The following is a 17,795-nucleotide window of genomic DNA, read 5'->3' on the forward strand; positions in this document are numbered from 1 at the left end:
CCAAACAGATGGAAGCAGATAACGATCCTGACAGACTGTAAATCTGGCGTCCACGCAATAGCGGACCGAAATTCGATCAACCCTATTGTCATGGACATCAGAACAGATATTCAAAAGTTAAGATGCAGACACCAGAATGTGTATATCGGCTGGATAAGGGGTCACTGCGGTATCCTAGGGAACGAAAAGGCGGATGAAAAGGCCCGGGAGGCAACACTCAAGAAGACTGCCCCTGACTATGCCAACTTCCCGCTAAGTTTTGCCAAAAGGAAAATTAGAAGCAGGACCCTCCAACTCTGGAACGATCGTTATTTGAACGAAACCACCGGAAAGGTAACCAAAATGTTCTTACCAACCATTTTCCATGCCTTTGATTTCAGGAGACTGCAGAAACCTGGCTTTGAGCTCACTCAAATCCTTACGGGTCACGGTGGGTTCATGAGCTACCTACATCGTTTCAAGATCTCCGAGATCGACAGCTGTACGTGTGATGATGAGACACCTCAAGATGTCCCTCACCTGTTGATGCTTTGCCCCCTTTTCAGCTTTCAAAGACAACAGCTGGAGGCGCGTTGCAGGAGCCTGGGTGAGGATCTATCCAACATCGAATCCGTGATAGTTCATAAGGAATTGTCACGAGAGGTAGTATCATACATGATAAAAATAGTGAAGGACATTGGTAACATAAACCAAAGTAGGATACAAAATGCCGAACCCTCTTCTAGTGGAACGGAAGGTCTGCTGATGACAGTCAACAGTCCGCCTTCTCCTGAGGAGTTTTACGTGGTTTCCTCCCAGCAATGAGCAAATGCAGAGAAGTTCCTATTTGACCCACACTAGATGATCCCTCCCGTTCCCAACACAGATTCAAATAAAAACATATTTAATTAGCTAGAAGAAACAAAAATCCACTAAATGATCTATAAACCTTGTACATAATAAGCAAGGTAAATAATAAATGCAATTCCCATCTAAAAAAAAAAAAAAAAACTAGAGACATCTATTGGTGAGATGTAAAGAAACTTTTTTATTAAGCAGAAACTCTTATATTAGTATGTGAGATCCGAATCCTGGATTATATTCACACACATGAGAAACGCCAGAAAATACTATTTTCATTTTTATTATTAAGCTTATAATTTGACCAGATAATTTATTTACAACATTTTGAGTGTGTCCAAATACTTAATAAATTTTGGACACACTCAAAATGTTGTACTTATATCGTAATTTTGCATGTAAAGAAAACCATTTATTTAACATTTTTATAAATAATGTTAAATGATGTTTTATCGCACGATAAAAATAATTTATATTTCAAATTTATATTATACGAAAAGGCGGGATATTCGAAAGCTTGCGAATATTTTTTCTTTAAACCAAGGTAACTTAAAACGCAATTGATTTGTTTGCGTAAAACACTGTTTTCGTATAAGAAAAATAAGATTTTCTTTGAAATAAATACATGGGTTTAAAAAGATAGAAGTTATTGAATGGTAAGGAGTTAAATAAATAAATTCTATAAACTCAAATTTCCCTATATATTTAAAAAATAATGTCTCTATTTACTAAATAGCCAGTCGCTTACTTAATTATCTTTGCGAATATCCCCTTAAAAGGTCAAAATCCTTAAAATTAATTAGTCAAAAATGATTTTCAAATGAGGAGATGCTTGATAAAGGTTTTAATCAAATGGATGTATTTAGTTTTCTCCAAACATATATTTACACATTATTTTGAGTGTGCCAAATCCTCGTTTACAAATCTGGGTATCCTCACTTGGGAGTTATTTATATAGATATCTGAATATAGAATAAGAATATGGAAGTCTGGGTATTTACAAGGTTTTTCACTTATCAATGATAAGAATTTTGAAATAATTTCAATGTTTTCCAATTTCACATTAAAGGGTCCTTGTACTTCAACCGGTATGGATAAATAATTAAGCATACATATATGCTTATGATACAATAAATTAAATTTATTAACGCCATCTATTGCATATAAGTAAAATATTATTTATCAAATATTCGAACCATTATCATATACCTTTAAAACGTATGTATACAATCTGGTTGAAAGGAAAAAACATTTATTAACTTTTGAATAGATTAAATTTACAAAATTTTCTTAAAAAAATTTAATTGATTAAATGAATTTGTTTCTGACCCTTTTACAAAAATTACCTAACTAATTATTACCCTTGAGAGTTACCTTTAGCATTAAAACATTATCTGAAGCGCAGAAGTTATGGTTGGATAGGAAAGGGGATTGAAGAACTGAATACATGTATAAATATAAAATATATTACAATGATTAAAGAAAACACTTCGTTTTTTACCACTTGAGTTTTATTATAGACTACATGTTTCAGAAGTTAAACATCCATCATTCAGGTCTGTATAATAACTCAGTTATTATACAGACCTGAATGATGGAAGTTTAACTTCTGAAACATGCAGTCTATAATAAAACTCAAGTGGTAAAAAACGAAGTGTTTTCTTTAATCATTGTAACATGTCTTACCACAAAGTTAATGCCGAAACAATAAATAAAATAAAATATATTTATTACCTATGATTTAAACAAATTCGTTTTTTATTATTATTTATTTATCTTTTAACACGCTTATAAAAAATAATTATCTCTTTTGAAAATTGGTAAGTATGGACATTGTTGAAATCTCAATTAAATTACAAGGCATTCGATAATAATTTTTTGCGTGCTTTTTAAATATAAATAAATGCAAAATTATACATAAATAGTGAATAGGAATATTATATTTTAAAGTTACGCTCGATTTAAACCTTAGCTGCCTTGGCTGCCTTTGGTGTCTTCTCCTTTCCCTCGTAGTAGTTTTCACTGCAAAAATAAATAAAAATTATGAAATTGTATAAATAATATATATTATTGGTATGATAGAGTGACTCGAGGACTCGTTTACTGATTTTTTTATTTCCTTTATTTCATCTTCATCACAATTGTGGAGGTCCTCACCAAAAAGTCACGTTTCCAACATTGCAAAAAAAATCTTCTATGAACCACGACGTCTCGTATTGGTCATATACGGAAAGAAGAAGAATTATGAATATGACGACGACGTACCATCCAGGAACCGAAGCGGGGTCCTCGCACTTGAAGTTGTCCTCGCTGTAGACCTCTCCTTCCTCGCAGCTTCCTGGCTGAGGAGCTACGCCGTTCCGGCAGATGTAGAACTTGCGGCAGTCCTCGGGGTGGGGGAAGGTGGGGTGGGGAAGCACGCGGTTGTTGGGGCCCAGCGTCTCTCCGTCAGGACAGGAGAACCCGTCGGCGAGGGAGTCTGGAATGATAAAAAAATAAATTGCATTTTGTCATTGAAAGCTGTCCGACAGATATCAGATACAGAAGCATCTAGACAGATCTGCTCTTGCTTAGCATTTTTTAAACTAAGTTGCGAAAATCCCTATGATAGCATTTATTTTATTAAAATTAAACACTTGAATATACCACTTTCACGAGTTTTATTTTTATTTACGACTAGTTTCGAAAACGACAGATGTTTTCATCTTCTGGTACAAATTAAAAGAGAGATTTAATTAAATTTACACAGAAAATAATTGTTTATAATGATGGGTTTGAACCTCTGTCTGGTTGCGTTTATAACATGGGATTCCGCTTCTCCGCAAGGGTAGGCAGAGAGAAAACAACGCCACACAATTCTGTCTTTGGAAACAGTATTCGCCTCTTCCACATACATGCATCTCAACATACATACCCGACAATTATTTTGAGTAACCTTACCAGACCGCTTTCAATTAAATGTAATACAAGTTAGTGTCAGGTTGTGGTCCCGTGGTTAGGGTCGCGGACTCTTGAGTCAGAGATTCTCGGTTCAAACGCACTTTACCACAATTTGATATTTATTTCTAATAATGAACCGCTTAGACTCACAGAAATAGTAAGAAATTGAAGTACTTTTGTAAATAATAAAAATACAAATATTTCATTTAATTTATTTTTGTAAGTTGCTTTTTTCCTTGGCTTCCATTACCAATTTTTCAACTACATACCCCTTCGTAAATTTGTCTTAAAATATAAAAAAATAATTTAAAAAAAATGTTTTAATTCAGAATTTATATTTCAGGTGTCTTAACTGATGCAAAGTATCTATTATTTTCTATACGAAGGAAGATGGATGTCTGAGCGTTTGAAGGCTTACGATCTGACTTTTGGCTGGTTTAAGTGATCTCTATATATCGCTCACTCCTTACAAGAACGTCATAAATCAAAAAACTTGATTTTTCAGGAGAACGTTTTTAAAGTTAAAAAATATAATAGAATGTATTAAAAATAAATATCAAGCCATTTATTGAACTTTTTACTGTGCGACAGATCTTTCTAGGTAAAACCTGAAGGTTTTTTCTCCATTTGAAAAATATTTAGTATATTTAAAAACATAATTAAACAATACCACTTTTTCAAAATGCAAAAACAATACTTTCTGACCTGTGGCGGGTAAATATTCAGTTGAAAATATGCCTCTTTAGCTGGCATATAGAAAATTTTCTGGGCATTCCGAAATCTTGAACAACTGAAAATTGACGATTTTCGATATATGACGTTCTTGAAAGGAGTGAGCGAAATGTGCATGTGAAAAAAAACGTACCCTTCTTGCTCGTAGTGCATTCTCTCTTGGTTTCAGCAGGCCAGGCGCAAGTGGAGGCGGCTGTGGAGTCATCGAATATCAGACCGGGAGGGCAGGGCATCTCGTTGGCTACTCCATCGACGCAGTTGAAGAATTTGTCACACGCCTGTAATACAAAACAATAGTTTATTTGTGAATAAGGAATTGGACATGCCAAAAATGTTTTGAGTAAAATTACTGGTCAAATTAAAAGCTTCTTAAAAAAATGAAAATCATGTTTTCAGGCGTCTCCCAATATATAAAATAACCCGTGTTTGGATCTTGCATACAAATAAAGGGTGTCTGCTAAATAAAAGCTTTCAAAATCTAATCAAAGATGGCTGTTGCCAACCCAATCATGGAAAGTTATGAGATTGATCGTTTTTGTATGACTTCCAAAATTTGAGTAGTGTGGTCGTCAATCATAGGTAGAACGGTGAATGTTACACATGATCACTTAACCCGCCTATGATAGGTCTTAAGCTTTGTAAATACCCCGACTCCCATATTCTTTTCACCTTCAACTATGTTGAGATGTCATAAATTAAAAATAAACATTACTTTGGTCCTCTTTGCCGTTAGAAAATAGCCGACCCATTCCATCTCTCCTTTGCTTATAGCAGATATAAACCTCTTTCACGTTTTTCTTGCGTTTTAACGCATCTTTTTTTCGAATTCGCCCAACTACTATTTTTACAAATTTTCCAATTTTCTCCGTAAATCATATCCAAACTTTCTTAACATACCTTTGATAAGGCTAGGGCATTCGGAGTTGGATACTTGTTATTGTACGAGCTTGTCTAAGATAAGGTATTAAATTTAGTTATATAATTATGTATTACTTACACCTGGGTCACTATGCCTGAAGAATCCGTTGGCTCTTGGACATCCTTCAGACGGTTTGGGATCCTCTGAAATAATATTTAAATTAAACTAAATTAGCTAAGGAAATTTCGCTCGAATAATAGCAAGTAATCGTATACCGAAATATATTTTTATATTTTTAAAAATTTTTGTTAAAAAACATGATGATTTGATTTTCATATAAAAAATATAACACTTCTGCTAGATCACTGCCGAGTTTATTTATGTATACATGACTAGTTACGAGAACTATAAATATTTTGAGTTCGTGTTACATTTTCAAATGTCGAAGAAATATTAGTAGTTCTCGAATCAAGTCGTGTTTATTTTATTTATTGTTTCGGCATTAACTTTGTGGTAAGACATGTTACAATGATTAAGGAAAACACTTCGTTTTTTACCACTTGAGTTTTATTATAGACTACATGTTTCAGAAGTTAAACTTCCATCATTCAGGTCTGTATAGTAACTATACATGTTATTATACATGTTATTATACTATGTTATTATACAGACCTGAATGATGGAAGTTTAACTTCTGAAACATGTAGTCTATAATAAAACTCAAGTGGTAAAAAACTAAGTGTTTTCCTTAATCATTGTAAGTCGTGTTTACATAAATAATCTCTCAAGTGGTATAATTAAAGTGTTTTATTTTTATATTTAAGCCTTAAAAATGTCATTTTAATATCGGTTGAAATTAAGTACTTAAATAATTACAAACTATTTAAAAAACAAATATATAAAAAAATATTTCAGAATACCAAAATATGACTGGCAATTCCAACAAAATTTCAAATATTTTGGAACTAAATATTTCAAAAACCTCCTTACGGATTCATAAGATTGGTTTTCTTTTTAAGTAAGGTATAACTAAATTGCTTTTCATCTATGTTTTTTACACAGACACTTACGAAGCTCATTCCTGTCTCCGCATTCAACATTTGAGGGGATATCACAGTGTTCCTGTTTTGGATTTCTATCTGAGAAAACGAGTCCGTCAGGGCACAGTTTCGATTCCGCAGCTCCTAAAAATAAAAATAAAAACAATTGAAAATCCTAAAAATACAGAAAAGACAATAATTGATTAAAGCTCTAAACAGCGACTAACTGCTACAGGAAAATCATTTTCTCAAGCTTTTCACCCAAAATATAAGTTAGTCAAAATACTGTAGTGGTAACTACGTTTCTCTATCATGATGGAGGTTCCTAATTCGATTTCCAGGACGCCATAGAGAAGCACTAAAAATATGCAGCATCGTCCAAATTTCAAGCGTAAATTTAATTTAAACTTTCTTTTGACAAGCTTTTTTTTTAATGATTTAATATTTTGAATATTTTCCATTTAACAAATATATTATTGCAATAATTAATAGGGAGTCACTTTGTGGTAATATATGTATCCTTTTTATAAGATTTACATTGTGAATACCACTATTTCCTAAAATCTATTGTGACACGTGTATCCATGCATTTTTAAACACCGTTATAAATATGGTGTTTAAAAATGATGCGGATTTCATCAAAACACATGTCATAATAGATGTTAAGAAAGTGATATTTACAAAGTAAAAGTAATAACTTTTAAGAAACGTCTGAGACATTACTATTTATCATTAGAATCCTAACTGTCCATCAAACCTCCCCCCTTAGTTTTTTCCTCTACCTCCTTACTTAAACACCCTTTTTCATTTGCCCTCCTTATTATCATATTTTGTATTTAATGTTTTTTTTATGTTAATCTGGAATTTATGTTATTTTTAATGTTCAAGTACTATCTACCCTCTGATTGCAAACAGCAATATATGGTATTAAATGTTTTGATCAATATCACTAGTCTGTTTTTGGTTGGTTGGAAGATATTGCTTTTTAGCAATAAGCTTGCCAATGTACTTATTTATATTTTCTGTACATGAAGTTTAAAATATATATTTAAATATACATATATATATATAAATATATATATATATATATATATATATATATATATATATATATATATATATATATATATATATATATATATATATATATATATATATATATATATATATATATATATATATATATATATATATATATTATATATATAAATATATATAAATATATAAAATATATATATATATATATATATATATATATATATATATATATATATATATATATATATATATAAATATATATAAATATATTTATATATATATATATATATATATATATATATATATATATATATATATATATATATATATATATATATATATATTATATATATATATATATATATATATATATATAAATATATATATATATATAATATATATATATATATATATATATATATATATATATATATATATATATATATATATATATATATATATATATATATATATACATAATTTTATTTTTTTAAATAAAACGAAAAAATAAATATTAAATTTTTTTAGTAAATAATCGAAAATATGATTGACAACAAATGAACGAAAGAAACCTTTAATTTAAATTTGATATGTCTTCTTTTGCGTATTCAAGCTTTATTGTTGACGATAACAAATTATCTTTAACATTTAAAAAATAAACAAAATAAGTAGAAGAAACTTATTTATATATCTATAAATCTGTACTGAAAACTCTATTCCGATAAAAACAAAGTGCAACTTTCTCTATGATTGACTTTAAATGGTATGTTGAAGTAACACTGCAGATTGCAGTTTACCGCAGTTATATCTTTTGTTGCAATATCAGTGGGATTATAAGTGTAACGAATACAGTACGGCTGTCCAAACTCAAAACACAGTAAGGGACATTTTTTTGTAGTATGTTTTTTTTGCATTTTTGGGCTAAGTAGATTCTTCTTAGTCCAAAAATGCAAAAAAAACGTATTACAAATAAAATGTCCCTTACTGTGTTTTAAGTTTGGACAGCCGAGTAGGCACCATGTAGGTTTATTTTTGTATCTGGTACCCTGTTATATTGATACCTTTTTTAACAATATTTAGAGCGTGTTTAAGTACTTGTTCACGAATCTGGATTATCTCCAATTTTTTACTTTTGTTGAGATATCATAATAATTTAATGCCTTGTTTATTCATTAATTTATTTTTATTTTTATATGAAAACAAGTTTCTATTCTTACCCATTATTGACATTATTGACAACCACACTACTCAAATTCTTGGAAGTTCTGTATATATAAACCAATTTAGAAACCTTGTTCTTGAATCACTAGAACTTAACTAGAGACATCTATCGGTGAGATGTAAAGAAGATCAAAAGATGTCTCTAGTGAAGCTCTAGTGATTCAAGAACAAGGTTTCTAAATTGGTGCATATATACAGAACTTCCAAGAATTTGAGTAGTGTGGTTGTCAATAATGGGTAGAATTGGTGAATGTTACACGCGTGTAAAGTGATCACTTAAACCAGCCTATGACGGTCGCCAGCCCCGTAAATGCCCAGACTTCCATATTCTTCTTCATCTTTGATGAGATGTCATAAAATAATTTAATTTGTTCTAACTACTTTATTTTCAGTACCATTTTTCCAATCAGTTTTAAAAATTACCGTTTTTTCTTCATGAATGGATATGTGCTTCTATCTATCTATACCTGAAGAATATTGGCAAGGTCGATTGCAAAAAAATACCAAAAATAAAGTTGATAAAACAGTGTTGGTATTTTTTATTTTTTTTTATGTTCATGAAATGTGCCACAAAGTACGTAGATGTAAAAAAATAAAAATGATATTTTTAATATATTATGATAGTACCTTGCTGGCAATGGTAATAGAGGTCACATTGGTATGGGTCAGGATAAAATCCACTCCTTTCTGGACATTTGAAATCGTCTTGGGCAATTGCTAGAACAGAGTTGATAAAAATATTAATAATACATGAAATGAATTACTACCACCATCTATTACTACTACCATCGTGTCGTTTCTCTGCAGGAGTAGGCAGAGAGACATCACACTCTTCTGTCCTGACATACACTCCTAGCTTTCTTTACGTCCATACACGTACAGTCACACGTGCTATATGATTGCGTAGACTTTTCACACTATCAGATTTTAGGTAGGAAGGAACGCATTTTAATGACATCTTTGCTTTCATCCTTCCTTTGCAATTTTATGTTACACTTCCTAATTCCTTAAGAATGATAAAATTTATAAATGCGAGTACATATTATAAATACATGTATATACATTCTAATCCTTATCCGCACCCAATAGTGCATGGGGCACTGCATCGTATCGACGCAATGTTATCTTAATCGTTAATTATATGAAGGCAAGGTGATCACTCCTGCGCGTCAGGGACCAGTGCAGAGTAATATTAAATAAATATTTTAGTGTAAAATCACTAATATTTATTCTCATCCCCCCTGGGAATTGAACCTGGGACCTCCAGCACGGTAGCTAAATTTGCTGACCATTACACTACGGAGGCGGACGAAGTTCAAGTTAATTAAGTAACATATTAATATGAGACACATTTAATTCATATACAGGTATAAAACGAATTACACAAATAAATTCACTATGTGACAAATCTAGATTGATATTAGATTATGAATCCATTTTTTTCTATCGTATTGAATTGTATTTGTTGTTTGGTTTTTAGGGATTGAACTTATTAATTAATTATTTACTATACACATACAAAATAATTTTTAAGATGAATGTGGTATACATCCTTGAACATAACAGGTAAGGAGAATTTTCTAAGGTAACTTATAAGTATAATAATAATAAATAATAAAACCCTTATCCGCACCCCAATGGTGCATAGGGCACTGCGTCATATAAACGCAGTGTTATCTTGATCGTTTACACATGAAGGAAAGGTGATCAGCCCTCCGCTTCAGGTACCAGTCCAGGGTAATATTAAATAAATATTACAGTGAAAAAATCACTTATATTTATTATACCCTCCTTGAGAATCGAACCCGGGACCTCCAGAACGGTAGCCGAGCGTGCTGACCATTACACTACGGAGGCGGACTTATAAGTATTATAAAAAATATATTTATATTGATATATAATCCATAGGGTAAATAATCCAGTGTCTGATAGAATATGTAAATATAAAAAATAGTATAAATACATATTAAATCTAGCACCTGGTCAGTCGAAAACATGTTTCACGAAATTAAATCGGATTTTAAAGATATTGTTACTAGGTTGTTTATGTCATGCGAGTATATGTGGAAATCTTTTGAATTGTTTAAGAACAATTTAAGACTTGGCTAATTATTTACTGTAGCCGGTGATGTTTGATCTTGTACAAAATAGAAGAAGGTCGACGAGATCCTTACATCCTCGTGGCAAAAAAATTAAAACTATTGGCAAACAAGTCAATAAAGAACGTGTCTATTTTCAGATTGAAAAAAATATACCAATAATGATTTAATTTTGTTACTGGTGCATACAATGTATTCAGTATGGCTCAAAGGTCAAATTTTTGTATTCACATGTATATTTTCTTCTTCTTTCAATCCAAAATACATTAAATGAAAACATACATGTTGTGAACATGGCAATCGCCGTGGATCTTCCTCGAATAACATCTAGAGGGAGAACAAAGAACTGTTGGATGTTGCAGATGGAAAAAATGATTTGAAGACCCTTTAAAGTTTTCTATGAAAGAGCTTTTCATGGAGTTGGATAGATTTGAAATAGATCGTGGCATTTGGCCATGTCATCCATGATTGCATGGCTCATGAGAGGCAAATTACTGATCAAATTACTATTAAATAATGATTTGAGATTAGATTAAGTTCTTCACAATTTTTTTTTACTTAAAAACAAGTATTATAGATTCTACAATGATTTATGAAAACCAAAGTGTTCATACAGATACCAAGTCAATACAAAGGATAATTAAGGTTTTTTTTCAGGTACATAGATTTTAGAAATAATTTATTATTTCACCCTAGTATGAAAATTTGTGTTGAGGTTTTAGTTTGTTAGAGTTGCACTATGTTTTTTTGCTATTATGTGAATCGAAAAAAAAGACCCACTAGTCATCATGCCACTACTACAGTGGCAGGCAGAGAGAATAGAATGCCACACCAATCTGTCCTTGCAAACAATCTTCGCATCTTCCATGTCCATGCATCTCCTCACACATAATCGCCGATTATTCTCCTGATATTACCACTTTTATTTATTTCAATAACAATATTTTCCCCAAAATATACTCCACTTTCTAACCCATTTACCCTACTCCATTTACCTAGGTCAGAACCTAATTTGATATGCTTGATTTAAAAATAATAAAAAAATTCAATATTGATAAACTAGTAAAACCATTTCATAAATTTCTTCTACGTATATTGCAATTAAAATTGACTTCAAATCTTCATTATAATCCATCAATTCATGTACAAACTATGCATGAAAGAAAGCCTTAAGCGTTAGAGGTGTAGTAATTAAGAACACAGTTATAGCAAAGTCGTGATGTTACATGGAATAATCCATGTGAATTGCACAACTTTTGAAGTACAAGAGGAAAAAATAGATAAACGTGTGTAAGTCTATCTTTCCAGCTGATTTAGAGGGTCTCAAAAAGAACATTTTTTAAATTGTATAATTTGTATCTAAAGCGTCAGGTTAATAACATTGCCTATATTGAATAAACAACGATTATTATCTTGGTTTTTATCCATTTTTTCATATTAATTAATACTACCTGCTGTTCTTCATACATTTGATACATTTCTTCATTCATTATTACCTGTTTATCATTTTTCATCCAATTACTCTCCTAAAAAACCTTTTTTCCATATAAGAATGTCACACCAATCTGTCTTTGCGAACAATTTCCGCCTCGTTCACATTTGTATCCATGTTTTTTTTTTTAATGGATGCAAATGACGTGAGTGCATGAGTTTAGGGTTTTAGAAATAACTATTATATGCAAAATGAAATGGTGAAAGAATATTGAAAGTATGTACTATTAATATATTATTACATTAAAACCAATATTTTTAGCTTTTCCACATTATTTTTATTTGACCAGCGACCGGGTTTCGTCGTTACTGACATCATCAGAACAGTCTGATGATGTCGGTAACGACGAAACCCGGTCGCTGGTCAAATAAAAATAAAGTGGAAAAACTAAAAATATTGGTTTTAATCTAATAATATATTAAAATGCAATTCCATCACGAAGTGTCAGTGGATAATATAAATGTATGTACTATTAGAGATGTAAAAAAGTGTAGCAGCAATGGATAGAACGCTCTTGTGGGGTTGCATTTCCATGCTTGTACTAGCTAGCATAAATATAATAGAAATGTTGGAATTTAAAAAGAATTGCGCAAACTTTGTTATTAATAATTATTAAATGCTATTAAGAAGTTTCGCTGTTAGTTAGATGTACTCCTAAACATAAATAAATCATTATAAAGGTCACGTTAATAAAGAGTATATGACCTAATTTAGATGATTTTACAAAGTGCATTATAAATCTTATAAAAACTCGCAACATTAAAAAGTATGCCAAAAATTAAGCTCGAAAATACCAATAATAATATACCTATAATGCAAAAACAGTAGTTAAACATTAAATAAATATACATAGGTATCCCAAATATTTGTCAATTATTTAAATAAAATAAAAAAATTGTACCAACACATAAAATAAACAGTAGACAAGGTAGAAAGCTATTTAATTTACGTCCGGGTATAATTATTTTATTGTAAAACCTTTAAACTGTAAATTGTACTTGTATCTATTGTATGTCATTCATTTAATTCATTCAAACCCTTATCCGCATCCCAATGGTGTATAGGGCACTGCATCATATAAACGCAGTGTTATCTTGATCGTTAACACATGAAGGAAAGGCGATCAGTCCTCCGCTTCAGGTACCAGTCCAGGGTAAAATTAATCAAATATAAGAGTTGAAAAATCACTTATATTTATTTGACCCCCCCGGGAATCGAACCCGGGACCTCCAGTACGGTAGCCGAGCGTGCTGACCATTGCACTACGGAGTTGGACAATAAAGGCGGAGGTGGTGAATAAATATTGGAGTGAAAAAATCACTAAATATTGTTTGTATTGTACATAATCTAATAATAAAAAAAAAAAACAAATAAATATTTCGGCTCAACACAGGCCATGCTTAAATAGCCATAATACATAAAAGTAATAAAAAGTAGTAAAACCGTAATAAGTAAAAAAAAATGTATGTATGTTCGAAATAAATAAAATAAATAATTAAATTTATTTTTAATATTTGATAATTACTAAATTTAAAATACTCCCTTCCTTATTCTTAAATCTAACATTATTTATCTAAAATTAATGTTTTAATTTTTTTTGCTAAAACGTCTAAATATAATGGATGTGATTCATACTTTACTCAAACCTCCTGCATATTTATATGAAAATTACAATAAATTTAATGTTAAAAATAAAACATGTTTTACAGATTTTTCTGTCTACAGATTTTATGACATGCATTTAAACAATAGGGTAATCTTGATGTTTATTCGTTTAATTAAATTAATTTGTAACGTCGAGTCAATTAAATCTCTGAAAATTAATGAATAAGTTGCTTATTTACTTATATACAAACAAATAATTGATTAAAAATAAATAATTATGTCAGTTTTGAAGCGTTATTTGTTTTATTTTATTTTTGTTAAAACAAAACGTTTGATTAACATTTATTATTTATTATTTTTACTTCTTATTTATATGTACAAACCCTGTAAGCGAACTCCCTCTCTAAACACGAGCAATCTGCTCTCTTAGTGAGGTAGCACGTAAAAAAAAAATAAAAAAAATATGTAACTATGTTGTTTATTTTGCCATACAATGTATCTTTGATTAAAAAATTTATAAAAAAAAAAAAAAAAAAATGTCAATAAGTAAATAAAAATAAATACATGTATTTCAAACTTACATGATTGGATAACTAGGAAAATTCCAAAAATGGTAGTGAAACTCAAACTCGATGCCATTTTATATATTTTTATATATAATCTATATTTTTAGGATAAAGTTTCAATATCTAAAGTTTGCGACAGTCTTGCGCCGCGCTGAAAAGTCTACTACCAATAAAATCATTCAGAATAGAGACTTAACACGTCCAGCCAAGGTAACGGGTGTGTCAAAAGACTCGAATACTAGTTTAAAATAAAGTGGTACAATTTAAAATAGGTATTTCGTCATGTAGCAATGAAGACCAGTTACGAACATTCAAATTAGATGCATATTAGGCTGATTAGGAATTTTAATTAATTCATAATGAGTTATTACAATATTTCAGTGTCGGTACAACAGTTACAAATATTTCCAATTATTATATCGTTTTGAGAATATTCAAGTCTTAAATTCATCAAACTTTTAAGTGAAATATTATTCAGGAATGTCACTTTTGATCGATACTTTACCCAATTAAATTCACATTATAAATATTTTTCAATTTGCATTTGCTTTAATGTAAAAATATGTTGATTCGATATGTCTACATATGGAATGCAATTCCTGGAAAACAATATTGTAGATAATAATATCCTTTTATGTACTATATTTTCTTATTTTTTTTACAAATGATTGTTTTTACTTCTATCCTCATAGAGGTGGTGCAAAGAGCACCGTGATAAGATCTTAATAAACCTAAGATGTTTAGTCCTGCCCTTTAGATTACTTGCTTATCTCAATCCTATTATATTATTTGATAATATACTGGTTATAATAAACTCATGGTTTAATTTATTATTTCTATACTAGGAAATACACTTTTTCCTTACATTTAAAGTAAGGGTTAATTTTTCACCTTCGTTATTTTTTTTGTCTGGATTATTATAACATGAATAAATATCGTTCATAATTATAATATAAATATTCCACTCTCGACTTGATTCTGACATATACTATAATTTCAACATGCCTTTGAGATATTTCTGATCAAGATAAATATAGTGTAGTGTAGTGAATAATGCGTCATCATCTAAAGTGTAGTGTAGTGTAGTGCCTAATGCGTCATCGTCTAAATAAAAAATATTGTTAGATTTTTGTACTTTCCATGAATTGCTTCAGACTGAAAATTTGTCGTGTCTATAAAAAATCTAAAGTAGCATTTGTTTTTTCTTCGACCACTTATAGTAAAAAAAAAATTAAATACTGAATTAACACAAAAATACTAATATTACAAATTGACTAGTTATTTAAAAGAAAATTAAGTTTTTTTTGACGAAAATTTACCAAAACTATATTTGAAAATAATTTTTGTAAAAGTAGCTGTGTTTTCTGTTCACCTGGTAGTAGTTTTACCTCTCTTTCCGTGACTCGAACATTTCATTCGGCATTCTCAGGGCCTTTCACCGCGGCCTTTACGTACAAACTTTATCTCGCGTTACTCACCTCCTCGCGTTGCTGTACTCCTGGTAGCAAAACGGTACAATTGTGTAAGAGATTACTTACAAAGCGTTGCTTTTCGGATTATTCAACCAACACACTGACTGATGTTTTATTAAAAATGTAAACTTTAAAGGGTATTTTTTATTTCCTTATTGAACTTATTTTACATTTCAATTACATTTTAAACACTTAATTTAAATTATTTAAAAATTTAAATCTTCTTACAGTATAAAAAACATTTATTTTTAAAATTATTTGACACTTTTCATTCTTCATATATTCAAGCATCTCATTATTATAAAATTATAAGATTTGAATGATAATAAATACGTTATTGATAAGGTTTATAGGTAAAAATTGTAAAAATAGTCAATATTTGATTTTACATTCTCGTAAGTATATTTTTTTCCTTAATTCTTAGGATTATTGATAAGTCGTCGTTTTTTGGCAGTACTATGATTTTTTTTAAATATAAATTTTTAATAAATAATAAAAAGTATAGATAAAAGTAGTATTACCATATTTATGAAATATAAACGTGAAGAAATCACGAAAAAATATTTTTCTTTCTAGAGAGTTTTTTAATGATAATGCTGGTAAAACATTAAATAGAGCTTGAATTGTTTCGATAACAGATTATTATGAAAGAAAAAAATGCTCTGACAATAAATATTTATGTGAATATTTCGTTATTTTGAGGAAATCAGTGAAATATCCAAAGCATTATTGAAACATTGTGCGTGTAACCGCATATTTCCAAATGATATTCATTCTAGAATGTCTTCAAAAAATACCAAAGAAATTCCTCGCTACATTCTCGAATAATTGTGACATAATGTTAAAATTTAGTCTAAAAAACTGCCATTCAGAAATTTAAGTGCGACTTGAAAAGAAGTATTTGAATTAAAAACGAGAAAAAAAAACATCGATGATAAATCCAAAATGATAAGAGAATTATCACCAAATAGATATTGTCTTCCCCTTTATAAACAAAAAAAATTTTGAAAAAATCTGGTTTTATGGACAAAAAACTACAATTTTGTACTTTGTGGGAATCGAACCCTCAAAATCACCTTCTGAGTAGAGTGTTTATCCAAAAATGAAGGCGGCTTACTTTATAATTAATATTTCTTCAAATTTGTTGCCTTATTTACGAAAATATGCAGGAATTCGTTACACAAAATGTCGGAAAGTAATCCGTGTTCAATTCTTCATAATTTATTTTATAATCGGAATTTATTACAAAGAACATCTATTGCGTAACAGTATTTTTTTCAATTTATGTTTTATGTCTGCTTGAAGCGTCACCTGTATCAGGAAATCATGTTTGTTAATGGGTGTAGATTTTTAAAAGCATCTGACGGATAGGTCTTCCGTTAGGTGTACGGTTTGTGAAGCCTGAGGGCTTTTACCGTTGAAACGAGACAAAACGAACACCTCCCCGATATTCATGTTCTCCTAATACTTTGCACTATAAGATGAAATATTCAAGTGAAATATTATATTTTTGATGCATAAATAAATATTTTTATTTAATATACGTGCATTTTGATCATGCAAAACATTTTTTATTTTACCCAAAAATAGTGCATAAAAAAACGGCTTACATTTTAATCAATAAAATCTTTCAAGATACGCTTTTGAAAAATATTATAGTTTTTAAATAGAAAAATATTTTATTAAACATTGAAATCGTATTCTTAAACCGTTTGTAGATAGTATTTTACTATAATGAATCTTAACTTTAGCGTCACATGTACCAGGCGAACATAAAAGCAACGAGATAAAATTCAATATGAAAAATATTCGTATTATTTTGCCGGCTACTATCGAGAAAAATGATGTTAATTACACAACCAATATTCTGATTATTTTCATGTTGATAGTT

The 17,795-nt window shown here is 29.8% G+C and overlaps 1 protein-coding gene across 1 annotated transcript; it reads right to left on the bottom strand.

The window, feature by feature from the left end:
* Nucleotides 1–2,594: 2,594 nt before the first annotated feature.
* On the bottom strand, nucleotides 2,595–14,600 carry LOC148309121 (protein obstructor-E-like). Its single transcript, XM_088260588.1, has 7 exons — nucleotides 14,448–14,600; nucleotides 9,298–9,387; nucleotides 6,442–6,555; nucleotides 5,510–5,574; nucleotides 4,646–4,790; nucleotides 3,106–3,319; nucleotides 2,595–2,862 (listed from the first exon to the last, which is right to left on the bottom strand). The coding sequence occupies exons 1-7, from the start codon at nucleotides 14,503–14,505 to the stop codon at nucleotides 2,802–2,804; spliced, it is 747 nt and encodes a 248-aa protein (XP_088116714.1). The 5' UTR covers nucleotides 14,506–14,600; the 3' UTR covers nucleotides 2,595–2,801.
* Between the last annotated feature and the right edge of the window lie 3,195 nt (nucleotides 14,601–17,795).

This window comes from Brachycentrus maculatus, unplaced genomic scaffold (assembly GCF_059751285.1).
Source record: "Brachycentrus maculatus isolate JH-2025_06_01 unplaced genomic scaffold, ASM5975128v1 h1tg000139l, whole genome shotgun sequence".
Lineage (NCBI taxonomy): Eukaryota > Metazoa > Arthropoda > Insecta > Trichoptera > Brachycentridae > Brachycentrus > Brachycentrus maculatus.

What these genes read in the sequence shown, in the direction of transcription:
- LOC148309121 (XM_088260588.1), bottom strand. Translation starts at nt 14,505, where the DNA reads ATGGCATCGAGTTTGAGTTTCACTACCATTTTTGGAATTTTCCTAGTT. An exon ending in CGGAGACAGGAATGAGCTTC is followed by an intron (nt 5,575 to 6,441) that starts GTAAGTGTCTGT and finishes ATATTATTTCAG; the next exon opens with AGGATCCCAAACCGTCTGAA. An exon ending in TCAGGCATAGTGACCCAGGT is followed by an intron (nt 4,791 to 5,509) that starts GTAAGTAATACA and finishes TTTGTATTACAG; the next exon opens with GCGTGTGACAAATTCTTCAA.